Source organism: Melanaphis sacchari, unplaced genomic scaffold, assembly GCF_002803265.2.
Source record: "Melanaphis sacchari strain LSU unplaced genomic scaffold, SCAv2.0 Contig79_pilon_pilon, whole genome shotgun sequence".
Lineage (NCBI taxonomy): Eukaryota > Metazoa > Arthropoda > Insecta > Hemiptera > Aphididae > Melanaphis > Melanaphis sacchari.
In genome coordinates, this window is record NW_020271559.1 from 1026393 (window position 1) to 1041502 (window position 15110).

The 15110-nt window shown below is 23.7% G+C and overlaps 1 protein-coding gene across 2 annotated transcripts; it reads left to right on the forward strand.

The window, feature by feature from the left end:
* The first annotated feature begins 1756 nt into the window (after positions 1 to 1756).
* On the forward strand, positions 1757 to 8388 carry LOC112601472 (15-hydroxyprostaglandin dehydrogenase [NAD(+)]-like). 2 transcript variants are annotated; one of them, XM_025349116.1, is made up of 7 exons: positions 1757 to 2019; positions 2141 to 2263; positions 2827 to 2950; positions 5329 to 5432; positions 5584 to 5721; positions 8071 to 8129; positions 8223 to 8388. In XM_025349116.1, exons 2-7 carry the CDS (start codon positions 2168 to 2170, stop codon positions 8341 to 8343), a joined length of 642 nt encoding a protein of 213 aa, XP_025204901.1. In that variant the 5' UTR covers positions 1757 to 2019; positions 2141 to 2167; the 3' UTR covers positions 8344 to 8388. The 2 variants fall into 2 exon arrangements, with proteins under 2 accessions (XP_025204901.1, XP_025204899.1); XM_025349114.1 differs by having other exon boundaries at positions 1760 to 2019; positions 2154 to 2263.
* The last annotated feature ends 6722 nt before the right edge of the window (positions 8389 to 15110 follow it).

The window sequence follows — 15110 nt, forward strand, 5'->3', positions numbered from 1 at the left end:
ATAGGCCTGCAGATACACATATGTCCGGTAGATGCCTACTGCCTACTTATTAATATATGCATTATGCATCTAATACATTAGTGATGAATATAATCTTTATACACATTTCATAGAGGAATAGTACAACTCAATAGGTGTTAGTAACTATAGGTACGCAGTAATTTTAACTAAATACATACAATTGAACATAATTAAATATAAAGGATTTTAGTGTGGTAGGTATAGGTATATCGACGGTGCATATTTCTTGACCAGAAATATGACCAAAAATGGTGGTTAAAGGATTTATATAGGAGAGTCTGAGGGCCAAGATAGGACTTTTTCAGACGTGATTTACAACATTTAGAGCAAGCACTTTCACGTCAGCCTATGTTAGGATTCAGTCATTTGGACTGGAGTATTTTCAATAAAAAAAAAAAACACTTAGAAGAAATGACGACTATTTATTTCAACCACCACTACTGTCTCCTGCACAACTTTATACACGGTTGCTTATACGTGGCCCATTTCACGTGTATTCTCTTAAGTCTTAGTGTTTATGATTTAATTCTAACAAGCCATGTTTTTAATCAGTTGATATTAATCAATTTGTTTGAACCAGCGTTTGTTATACTATTATTCGCGAGTCATTTATGGTGAGTCGTGAAAATTGTTTTTAATTGTAAAGATTCTAAGATATTTATCTTATTTTATTATACGTAAACAATATAAATTATAAGTGTATTATAGTAATATTTAATCAAAACTCGATTTATTAGAAGGTTATCCTGAAACTTAAATTTAGCTGCAACAAATTGATTAAGTTTTGTCTGTTATCATAACAAACATGTCCAATTCTTTCAACTGGAGCTATAGAAATCCTACTTCCATTCTTATCTTTACGCATGTGTGAAGTCGAATTTTCGACAATGGTGGGCATCAAAAACAAAAATCGAAACGAGCTACAAAGTACAATTATCGAACTCTTTGCGATTGAAAATAACTAAGATTGACGTCATCGTTCATCGTCGGTGTTATTATCAACCATAACAGAAACGAGCATACACTTCGCAATTCGCATACAGCGCACAGCCTCGTTATTAAAAATACATTTATAAAATTATATTAATTATAAGCATATAGACTTTATAGTCTAAAGTAATAAGTAGATAATCAAAGTAATAAACAAACTTTGGTTTTTTCAAAATTATCTAGGTGCTTACTCATTATCCTGTAAAAGTAAAATCTTAGGAAAATTTGGTTCGTGATTTAAAAAAGGTTGAAAACCACTAGTCTAAATGTTCAACTTAATTCCTAAAAATGTCTAAAAATATGTCTATCAAATATTAAGTTTAAATAACTATTAGGTAGGTACGTGTTTTATTGCCGTAAATATAAAAATGTGATTTATTTAATTCATAATATCTGTCTAAACAGTATGGGTACCTACGACCTACTTACCAAGTATACTAAATTATTTATGTAAATTGAACAAAATTAAAAAAAAAAATATTAATATGATTACCTTTTATATATTGTAACACATTGGTTATATTTACCGATAAAATATTATTTTTTGTGCATTTGTGCGTTTGTTGGGTACCTATGATATCTACTCGTAAAATAGTTTTTGAATGTTATCAATGTAGGTATCCGTTTTGAAATACTTCAGTCCTGGTAGGCACACGAAATAAAATACCCACGTTGTTAGGAATGTAAGTATTTTTTATTCACAAACATATAATCAAATATCAGTTATCTACTTGTATAATATCGACTAAAATTTACATCCATTTCAAATCACGCACGAAACTGAAAATACCTAAATAACAATTTATTATTAGTTCTCATTAGAAATTACCGTCAAATTAAAGAAGTTAATAAAAGTTCAGTAGTTAAAACCGCCGGAACTTTCGTCTTTCGATGATATATACTGTGATGGTATATAATAGTACTTGTTTACTACATCAAATAATTATTATTCGTTAAGTACGTAACGATTCGTGTGCAAAAATTTAGTGCAATTTTTGCCTTTAACAGGTATATATCAAATTATTGCTTTTTATATTTATTTTAAATCGAAAAAATAATTAACTATTAGACTGTATTCGATAGTAATGGATTTTCTGTGTGCTTGTATAAAATATATATAATTTTGTAGTCAATCTTTATAGGATTGTATAGTAAGATGCTGGTACTTAAGAATCAGGTAGCGTTGATCACTTCAGCTACTTCGACAATTGGAAAAGCTTATGCCAAACATCTTCTCCAAAATGGCGTCAAGGTAAGGTACTTAATACGAATAGTACCAGATAGTAGGTAATATTTTTAACAATTAACATTTATTGTATCAAATAACATAAAAACATATTATTATATAATATATTTTAGTTTTTAAGCGGAGTAATTAATATATTGATTTTACGATAATATGTTTAAAAAAAAATAAATATTTTATTTTGTGATTATTATCTATTTGTCTTTTGTATCAGTCAAAACTCTTTAATCTTCAATTTAAATAAATTTTCTGGTAGCAGCAGAGTGGATCTGTTTAGTACTTATTAACGAGCTTAAGATTTCGATAAATTATGCATTGATTTCTATACATTTTATTTTTTTTTAAATAAGCCTATATTCACTATATTATAAGCTTTTATTAAAAATATGGATAAAATAATTTATTTATGTTATAATAAACATTATTATTTATACATTTTTATAATTATATTATATTTATAATATATAAATATGATATCAGTATAAGAATTTTAAAGTGGTTCCTACTTATAAGTATAAAACGTTGACGATTAAAGGGAATAACACATTTTTCTAAATTATTATCATTAGGTGGCGTTATGCGATATTGATTTTGAAACTTGTCAATCGTCCGCCAATGAATTCGCAAACGTGTTTGGTGATGAATGTGTTTTGGCATTGGGGTATTCCGTTGCAGATCAAGGAAAACTTGAAAGTGAGTTTTTCAAAATAATTTAGTTTAACTATGTATTGGAGAACCTGCATATCTTACCTATTTTTGACGGTGAGACTAAGTTCCTTTTGATACATTTGTAACACAATACGTGATATAATATACTAAAATATATTTTAATTTTGTTTAATGTTATTTATTTTATAATTATACACCAATATTTAATTAGTAATTATTTGAATAGTTTGAAAATAATCTGGAATTTTATAGATCAAAAAATATAAAATATAAATTCCCAATGTTAGGTATAAAAATACAATTAAAAGTTGATATTTAATAAATAAAATAAAAAAAATAAAAAGATATTTATTCAATTAAGTACTGTCTCAACTATTTTTAAATAATTGAAAAATAGTAGAAATTGTTATTAAAATTTCAATAATTCAATATTATTATCTTGTCGAGCCTGGAAAATGTACACACTCTAGTATTAAACATGTACCATCCACTATAATTGGGACTTATAGTATTCTATCTACAATTGTTTACTTATAAAAATTAATTAATAAATACTATTGGTAATATTAATACTAATTGTATTTAGGTTAGTGAAAACAACTATTTTTTTATTTTATTTAAAATTCTTGAAATTATTAATCTAATATAATCTACTCTAAATTATTAAAAATACAATATATTTTTGTACTAACTTATTTATAATATTTTGCTTGTAAATATGTTAAATAATAATTATTATTCCAATGTTGTGTACAATAAATAAAACTCTAAAATTATTATTAAACAAAATAAATGTGGAAAAAAGTTTAAAAAAGAACAGCTGAACAAAAAAAAAAATAACCAGTAACGTTACTTTTTTTCTATTCTTATTTTACTATTATTAATATTATTTTTAAAGCGATTAAGAATTTAAGGTTTTCTTACTATTTATTTGAAAAATGCTAGTTAACCAGAGACTGGTAAATTATTTTCAATGATAATTTAGAAGAATGGTGTTTAGGATTGGACTTAAAGATTTTATTAATATTACATAATTGAATTCCTAGGAACATTTGAATAACTGTGAATTATAATATCTTTTAACAATACTAAAAGAGATAAGAGATAAAAAAAAATCCTTTTGGGTATTCTTGCACGATAATTAATTGTATGAGTGATATACTTAAGTAATATACAAACCAGTACTTGGACCGACTATTATTTATATTTACAACATATTTATACTATAATGAAAAAATAAAATAAAAATATATTATGCAGTGTTATCACTCCTCTTCAACCATTATTAACACCACCTTAATTTTTTATTTTAATTTGAACATTTCATTATTCAATACAAATTACAATACGTATTCAATTATTAAGGCATGCAAAAATTAATTAGGTATTTACCTACTATAGTACCAAAAGTCTGTTTCACTCTTAGTTAGTGAAATATCAATGTATTTAAATATGTTTATTTATAGTATTTAGTAAGAAAGTTCTAATTGAATAGCTATTATGTCACAATATTTTTTTTTTTGAAGCTTAGTTTTTCAAATTTTTAAGATAACTGCATGAGAATAATAGTAAAATATAGAGAAACTCGAATCGCATAATCAATTAATCTCGATTGGAATTAAGGTTTTTATAACAATCTATAAATATTTAATTATTTTTGAAATCTCAGCAGAAATTAAAATTATTAATAATAACAATTCAAAATAAGATTTTTAATTTTTATTGTTAATTTAAAAAAAATGATTTACTGATTTTTTTATATAAATATTCAAAGTGACCTAGATTATGAACACAAAGTAGATATTTTTGGGTCCAGCCACCTAAACATTCTTAAAATATTCTAAGGTTAATGGAGTTGTTAACATTTGTTGTGTTATTTAATATATGTGACTTAGGTACTTCACTCATTCAGCTCATTGACTTTATCTTTAGAGCTAAAATTAAGTTTTAATAACACTAGAAAAATCAATGAAATAACTTAATACTATAAGTATAATATATTGTGCTTCTAAATCATGGGTACAAAAACATAGATCTAAGTAAGTTAGTTAATTTTTATTAAATTTTAATATATATATATATATATTTTATGTTAACTGTTTTAAAAAATATGATCAAAACATATGGCTGTATCGGAAAATTAAAAATTAAATTAAACAAAACATTTGTTTTTAATTTTTGAAAAAATAATTGAAACTTTAAAACGATTAGAACTTTTTTACTGTTTAGCATAAAAAAAAAAACTTAGCTTTTAAATATATTTATATATCATGGAGTTTTTAAAGGTGATTAGAACTTTTAAGACATGATGTAAATTATAATACTATACGATAATACATAAATATTATAATGTCGTACGTATCTACGCTATTATTTCTAGACATTTGTAATGTATTTTTCAGGCGCTTTCATTTCATGCATACATCATTTTGGGCGACTAGATATTGTCGTTAACAATACAGCTGAAATGTGGTTCGACGATCAGGACGAAATTAGTACACACTATGTAGGCATAATTCAAAAAGTGATATTTTGATTATTTTAAATAATTCACGGATACTCAAAAATTTGTTTAACAAAATATATATGTTTTCAATAGGACCTTACACAACATTAGTGTAATTTAATTTAATTATAGAATATTCACTTGATTATAGGGCGGAGTCGTTAACGGAACGCTTCTAGCAATCAAGTATATGGGAGCTCCGTATGGAGGCAAAGGCGGAACTATGGTGCAGACGACAAACAGCAGATTGGCGACTAGTGCCGTTGTCGAATACACGAAAGCAATTGGTGTAAGTTTATTTTTTGTTATGAGGGAGGTAAATCGCCCTTCTTGCGAGCTCTGGTTTATTTTGTTTGTAACATTTAAAATATTGTGTATACAATAATACCTCTTGCAATATTCTAAAATTAGAATAAAATAAAAATATAACTGTAAAAAAGAGACAATAACTCAAGATATTTATTAGGTGCTGTGTGGTGTCGAAGGATAAAGCTAAAATGCATATAAAGTATCCAAAGTTGTATTCAAAAATATATTTACCACCTTTTAATCTGATTTTGATAGAGCTCCAAGTCTCCACTCTCAAGAAAATATACGTATACATATTATAGATACCCTTTAAGCACCACTAAATTAGTTTTATTTTTTTCGCTAATATTGACACCAGTATAAGATCATATTTCAAGATCTTGACTTTTTAATCTTGGTTGTTTTGAATAAATTGAGAACACATATTATTATAATATAGTCTATGTTGTCAACAACAGACGAAAAAAATCTAGTTTTACATAGCAAAATCGTAGAATAGTCTAGCTTAATATATGTAATTAGATCCTATTAAGACGTATACTTATTTATTAATATGCATGCTTCTCAATCTAACCATTTTTTAAATCATGATAATTTATTTAGAAATGAATGTTGTAATACGTGAAAACAATCATCAGTTTTTATAAAATACCCTTTGTTATAATAATAAACAATAATAATAATAATAATAATAATAATTCATTAGGAACTTAAAATTTTCCTCGCGGTTTTTATTAAATAATTCATATTTGTGGAAAATACAGTTTATTTTTTGAGTTTAAAATTACTATAATATTTTAAAGTATATACAATGTGATACACACTATAACGATAATATATAACCAAAGGTGTCCAAAGATAAGTGCTACAACTACGTCAGTATAAAAGAGCAAAAAAAAAAAAAAAAAGAAGAAGAAAGGTTTATAGCAGATTCGCAACGACAACATTAGATTAGGTCACGGTATAAACATATATATATATATACCATATTTCATTAATTCTTGTATAATACCATTAAATTATCATATTTATCATTATATTTCTGTACGTACAGAACTGAAAAGATGTAAAAACGTATAAATATTAATTTTATATCTATAAAATTATACATAAACTAATATTTATTGTGTATAATAAGAACGTATTTCAAAAATTCAGGGAAGATAAAATTAAGTATATCAGCACTCACACCAACTTATACTAAAATATTATGTATATTTAATTTTATTTATAATCAGGGTTCGAGACTTAAATCATTAGCCAATTTATTTTTAAATTTAAATTTAAAATCTAAACGAATGTTATTGATATTTATATCGTGTTATTACGATTTGAAAATGCTTATTTTTGCTTTTTATTTTGGTAGTTTTCTTTTAATAAATTACCATGCTTGAATAATTTATTAGTTTTTATGTTTTTTTTTCTGTGTATTTCTGTATTGAGGTATAATGGAGATGTTTAGTTGAAGCTACTGCCAAAAACTAATTGTTGTTTGTAGTGTTAGAGAAATATAGCTTTTCAGCACAGGTATTGTATCTAGTATATTTTATAACTCAATAAGTGAAATCCATGCAAGTTTTTGAAGGGAGGACTATTTTATTTATATTATGTTCAAGAGGAATTACAATTTTTATACTGATTTTTTTTTTACAAATTTTAGCGGTTTTAATAAAATTTTTATTAAATTATTTTTAAACGTTTATTTTAATGATTTTATGAACTTTAAGTCCTAAATCCTTTATATTACATTGTACATTTTATAATCGTTTACTTTTCATATATATATAATGAATAATATGAGTTTTGTATTTCTATAACTCTGAGATAAATATTTTGAACTAGGTATTGTTATATATACATTAGATATACATACCATTATGCCTTTCACAGTATAATGTATAATATACATAATATTAAATATAAATGTCGACTCAATGCGTCAAACACAATATAATTAGTATGACTGTATAGTTTTCATAAATCTGGTAATAATTAATAGTATTAAAACAGGAAAACATAAAATTGTGAATACCAAAATTTGTTTAAAATGCATAACATGGTGAATATAAATATTTCATAATTAAACATTTTACATAATAAATTTATGCATTACAATTTCGTGTGTGTATGATATATATGTGTTCTTAGCATACTATGACTTGATTTGTGGCTATAAGACATATAATCCTTTTAAGACAATAAATTAAAAAAAAAAATTATAATAATATAAATTATAAGTTATAAGTAATTTAAAAATTAGTTTCTACCTCTCTTGTACATATCATTGATCTGTTTAAATAAAAAATAAATCAATTTTGTTTTCTATAAGGCCGTACCAAGTTCAATGCACTTGAATATAAGAACTATGGCATTAAACCCAAGAAGTGTGTAAGTTTACATTATAATTTTGAAGTATGAATAAATAATAATTAAACAACAATTTTGAAGTCAATAAATGAAAAGTTTTCTTTATTTTTTTAGATCGGATAATGTTGGCAAAGCTTTAATTTATATTCTAAAACAAGGTATTACTGGTCAATATTGGATCGTGGAAAATGAAGAAACACCAAGACTGGCAGTAACAGCTGATATTATAAATTAAATAAGAGCATTAAATTAAAACTTAAAAATATTAACAAACCTTAAAGCAATCTATATTGAAAAATGTATTATTTATTATTAGTATTATTTAACTAAATAATATAATATAAAAATAAAAATGTATTTATTTACTAAAGAAAAAAAAATATTGATTTCGAAACACCTATGATTATACTATAAAATATTATTAGAAACTAATAATAACATTACGTTTTACGTAAAACAGATATTTTAGATGTGTTATTATGTTATTATGATTAGTTCGGTAATGTAAATCTGTTTTTAATTAGGTAATCAAAAACAATTAATTTTTCGTATTAAACGTTTAAATAGCGTTTGGTTTGTGTTTTTAATATTATCTGATTATTGAAATAGTAAAATGTTGATTTAGTAATTACTTTTACATAATATAGAGGATTTACGATCGTATAGTAATTAATTGCCAATAGTTGTTTAACTATGTATGTTTTATAAACATCTTAATGAAACATTTTATGACATACATGACACAACTTTTTGTTAATTTGTAATTATTTATTACTTAGGTACTAATAAATTATAACTTAAAAAAAATATTTCTGTATTTCTTTTGTAATTTTTATCTTGATTATATCGACTTATTAAACTTTTACAATTGATCAATAAAGTTTTTTAAATTTTTTATTGCAATAATTATACACTGTCTAAGATAAAATATGTTACGTGTGAAATCTAACTTAATTAATTTTAGGATAAAACTTATGTAAATATTTTTTTCTTAGCAGCGGTCTACAACCATATTCTAATTATTTTTCTTTTACGTCTGTTTCCATGTCAAAATCGAAACATATTGAATAATGTTATATGGGCAATGTATTATAAATACTATATGAAACAAAAAAAAAAAAAAAAAATAATTATTGAAATAGGAATTAAAACCAAACCGAAAATAACCAAATAGATCTGAAATCTAAAATTCTAATAAAAAATTTTGGAACTGAAATATAAATTTTAATGAAGAATTCTGAATATTAATTAGAAATTATTATATTTTTGGTTTTGACTTTTGTTCAATCAGTTTTTTTTTTTTTTTTACAAAAAATATTGATATTTTAACATAGCTATAAAAACGAAATGTTATACTTCAAATAATTTAAATTTTTTGCATGGTTATTGTTTTTATTTTTATTTAACTGATTACCGAAACCTTAGCCCTTAATAAGTTTCATACCTTATACTATAATTAGAAGTTATCAATACAAATATAATTAGTAGTCTGTCGCTGAACCAGAATCTATATGTTTGAATACAAAAGAGTAATTTTTTACTATTTCAGCATTTAAAGTTTTAATGAAATTATAAAATATATCTTAAAATTTAAAAGTTTTGTAACTTGAATGCAAATCATTCTTTATAAAATTATACATTAAATACTCCGCATAGTGCCCATATATTTATATTATTTTGTGTGTACCTACTATTGATCATTATTATATATATATATATATATATTTATATACATACATATAAACACATTTAGAAAAGATAAATTTTATTTACACGAATAAAATAATGGACTAATTTTTACTTAATGGTTCGGGTAAAATATTGATAAATATTTTAACTACTAAAATTAACTGGGTTGGTATTTTCAATCCGCATCTAAAGTAACTTGTAATTACAAACTACGCACATGTAGTATTGTAGTTAATTACAATTTACTAATTACAATAAAAATACGCATTTAAATATAAATTATCAATTGTATGTTTATAGTTATATTATATAATAATAAATACTTCAGTTAGAAATTATATTTATATTTACCATTCTACTTATAGCACATATTCTTAATATTATCCCCTTGGCATAGATTGTATATTTCAAAATAAAAAATAAAAATATTTACCATAAGTTTTTTTAACAATATTCTAATGTATTTAACGATTAAAAATGTGTTCTTAATTTTTATAAAATTACAATTTTTTCACTCTTTAGAATTAATATTGTAAAAATACAAAAGTCAATTACAATATTGAAATTATTACATTATTCAAATCTGACTTGTAGAACGACAATAAATATTTCGAGATTATAGAGCACATTGGTGAAGCAATGCATGAGTGTTCGGTTCAATAAACTAAAACGTTTTACTTTATATAGGGAAAATTCGCAAATGGTTTCCGACACGTGCCTACCTATCTACATAATATTATATAATTGTTACCGTTAGTACCTTCTAGCCAAATATTGTATGTCTAAGAATTTGAATTTGTTAACATATTTTTATGTCTCCCTTAATTTAAGAGTCGCATAAAATATTTGTAAAGGTAGTAATTCAGCATATTCTTATCATTGGATAGATTATGAAAAAAAAAAAAAAAATTAAGAAAAATAATGGATGTTCAATCTACTTAAACAAGTGTTTATTATTTAATTTAACTTTCATTAAAATAAGGTACCTATAAAGGAAATTCATACATTTTTTATGTAAATATTTTACAACCGTATAAATACGGTACACAAAATATAATAAATTAATGAGTCTATAGAGAACTAATTAAGAAAAGTTTAGCTTTAATATAAACGCATTAGTGTAATATGTTTCATTAATAACATAACATTTTTCAGATTAACGCATTCTTTGCTTCGTTAAAAATCTAAAAAACGGGTGAACATATCTGGAGAATCAACGAGCATATAATGTGTATAACATCTATATACCGTTATATACAATAAACATGCACATTTACGCAAAAAGCTACATGTAAAGTAGGATTTAGAATTTAGGGTTTAGTTTTCTTTGATCTCAATTCAGAATAAGTATGATAGTATTTATAGATTATTTATTGACTCGTACACAAAACAGATTCTAACACATCATTAGAATAAATAAATTATGATCCTATCTATACATTTTATGTACTGAGTAGCCAACTGAATGACAAGCGTATTAATTATACTGGAAACAGAATGATTCAACAAACATGCTTTCGCCCAGATTTTAATTTAATATAATATTCTAATTCTAATTTTTGAGTTAAAAAAAAAAAAAAAATAGAGATATGTTTTCAATTATAAATATTGATATTTTATATTTATAAATCTTTAAGAAATAACCTGTTATGTTACAAATTAATTTTTTTTTAATTATGTGACTAAATTTTTTTACTGTAGACTTTTAAGTAGATGATTTTTTTGAAAATACTGATAGATCTAAATCAAAATTCAAGTGTGTGATTTCATTAAAAACTTTTGTCAATTATATTAATCATAATTTTAATTAACTCATTACCAACAGAAAAATGGAGATGAGCATATTTGATGTACCTATCACGCTATTTAGTAATGGTTTTTATATATTGAATTGTAATGTTTTCCAAGCATTTGATCTTTTAAAGTGAATATGAGTGAATATGAGTTCCCTCAGTGGTCCAATAATACCAATCTAGAAATTGAAATCTAAAATATATAATTTTTTGGTTTTATCCTCTTGGGTAACTTATCTATAGCTGGTAAGTAATGTCTTGATTTCGAAAATTTGATAGCTGCATTGTGTTATACTCGTAAGATCATATTATTTTAAAATGATGTTGCAGAAATTAGTTTTAAAAAGCTTGAGAGTTTTTTTTTTTAATTAACTAAGTAAATAAGTGTAAATAATAAGATCATATTAAGTTACCTAAATCAAACAATTTAAAAGATTAATGTTTGATTGATAAATTAATAACCTACGAAAAATGTTTTGTTACATTTACAAGCATTTTGATTAAGAGAAAATTATTAATTGAATGAAGAAAAATCTAAAAAAAAATGTTTTCAATTTAAAATGTATGTGTTAATTAGCTCAAAAAAAGTTAACCAGTGAGGAGGCAATAATATGAAATATATATAAAATAAAGTATTAAAATTTTATCTTTTTTTTGTGTTTCTTGGATGACGACGTAAGTATTGACTGGTCTTTGATTTTTAAAGAAACATAAGAATTTAACAAATTCTTTTTAAATTAATTTGGCATATTTGTTTATAATAACTTAGATTTTGAAATTTTAAATGAAAATAGGTGATCAATAGGTTAGGTTATAAATTCAACATATCTTTTTTAACATCAATTACATAGTGAGTTAAGTTCAATATCGTCAATAAATGAAAAGAGAAATTGTTTATATTTCAATATGTTTATTACATGATGATTATACATACAAGATTTCTTATAGCTAAAACATATTATACTTAAAAAAAAAAAAAAAAAACATAATATCAATCATCATTAAACATTTAATTAACCTAAAAGTTAGTATTTTACTCTACATACAAATTTAATCTGTATTGAGGAACACTCATAATACTTACTATTAAAGTATAGTGATTGTACTATGGTTAATACAAGATAAATGGTACAAAAGTGGTTATATTTAATTTTATATAAGTATTTACAGTATAGGAATATATCATTTGTTATGATTAGTAAATTTTAAATTTAATATTCGACCATGTATTACCGTCTAAACCGATTTTTAAATTACTTGTTTGAAGTCGTAAAAAACAGTAGCTTGGTCATTGAAAAAGTGCACAGGTTTGTGTCATCGATAACAAATACATATTGTAATTTCATAACCTGAATTAGTAGGCTCGCAAAAATCAAATTGTTATTCAAAATATAGATATAGAAATATTTAGCTTGTTTTTAATGCTTTAAATGAAAATGATTATTATGAATTTGGCCCCATTTATTATACTAACACTATAATAATACTCATATTATAATTAATAATGGTAAGTATTTTTTTTAGTTTTTCTGTATATTTTTTTATATTATTTTAATTTTAATTTTTTTTCATCAAGATTTATAATAAAACTGCTTAATAATTATTGATATAATGGTTCATTTATCAATTTTTTTTTTTTTACACAATACGATAGATTTGAATCTTGAAAAAAAAACCTAAAATAATATAAATGTTTAAGCGTTAAAACATGTTCGTAGTTTAAGTTTTATATAAACCTACACTATTGTAAGAGATTATTAATCAGGAAAAGTTGTTTAAATAAAACAACTTGATTTTTATTTTCATCATGTTTGTACTAGGTATACGAGTATAAGTCATAAGATATGATTTCGTTAGATAATAATACATTTCAAATAAAAAGTAGGTATAGTCTTATATTATAGAATTATTATTTTTAAACAATATTACCACTTGTACAAAATTATATTATATATTTACTAAAGTATTTTATTTGAGTAATTAATAAAAACAATTAGAAACTTTCGGGGGAAATGTATAATAAAAACAAAAAATAATTAAATGACGAAAAAAAGTTTATTTTTTAACGCAATGTATGATACATACATTTACAGAGGTACTTTTTATTAAAATACGAAAATTAATCATCAAATTAAATAATGAAAACCTTATAAACATCAACTAGTTTCTAGTATTATAGTATATCGATATAGATTGTAAAGTATATGCTGACAAACACTACGACCAACGATTGTCATTTGTTTAATTGATTACGTATAAATACTATTAATGTAGAGTAATACGGTCATTCTACCAAAAACCAAACTCGAATATTATTATTTTAATTTTATTTATACATACTTGAACAACTCACTAACGAACAACTAGCATAAACACAAACAAACATGTTAGTACTTGTATTATTATAAATCTATTTCCATATATAGACTTATATTATTCTAAATGGAATAATAACGAACTCGCCGTTTCCACGGTTACGATGACGGAGAATTTCCTCTTTTCAGCTGCTCCACAATAACGAATTGTCCTGGCCAAGACTAATAATAATAATAATAATAATGATAAAAATATTATTATAATGCCTATTCCAAGTACCATAGTAGCAGTTATTTTTCGATTCGACCCTAATTTATTTACCAAACGTATATATAAATTTGTCCCTACACGTCTCCCGAGTAAACCGACGTAAAGCCGGATTAAGTTACCACGTTGTATAACGCCACCACCGCGCAGTACACTATACAGTATACACTTTTATATCATTCCGTCGAAACCATTAAAAGTTTTTTGGAGTGCATATACCTATATAACACAATATAATTGTATAATACTTTTTCCATTACGTGTTTTCGACCTCTCTTGTCGAGAAAATTATAAGTAGTAAATTAATCGTATTTATCAGTGGCTGCAGTTAGAAATTATATTGATATTGAAAATTTTGAATCCGAAATAAACAGTATTTGAAATTAAGTCAGAGAAATACGACGCGACACATTTTCAACTTTTTACATTTAAAAAATGCAATATTATTTCACATCAATATTAAAATTGTTTGATTGGGTCAATATAATATAAGTTCAAAATGTTTCAATGTTTCAAAGTGTACGATATGGTTATACAGTAGCTAGTACCATTGAAAATTACAGTCAATAATTAGGTGTTGTGTATTTTTATTATTTTGAATGAAAAAATGCATTTTTGAAAATATAAATGTTTTTATGTGTCGAGTACCTTATCATACTATCTACCGAATAATTGCACAACATGTAAATAAATAATTAAAAAAAGTTTTATTTGTTACTTTTAAAAAGTATAGTCATGTGAGTTATAATGCTAGTAGTGATAAGAAAAATTATAAGTTTTAAATTTACTTTGAAGCTATTAAATAGTATAACTATCTAGTGTTTTTTTAGGTAAAACGTTAAAAGTGCATATTTCTGTTACTTTATAAATTATTATATCTTATGCTGTATATTATTATTGTAAAAACAAATTGTATTTTTCGTGAAGTACTACAATA

Coding starts and splice junctions, on each gene's coding strand:
- LOC112601472 (XM_025349116.1), top strand. CDS start 2,168: ATGCTGGTACTTAAGAATCAGGTAGCGTTGATCACTTCAGCTACTTCG. Junction 2,264..2,826: donor TTCTCCAAAATGGCGTCAAG/GTAAGGTACTTA, acceptor TATTATCATTAG/GTGGCGTTATGCGATATTGA. Junction 5,433..5,583: donor ACGAAATTAGTACACACTAT/GTAGGCATAATT, acceptor ACTTGATTATAG/GGCGGAGTCGTTAACGGAAC.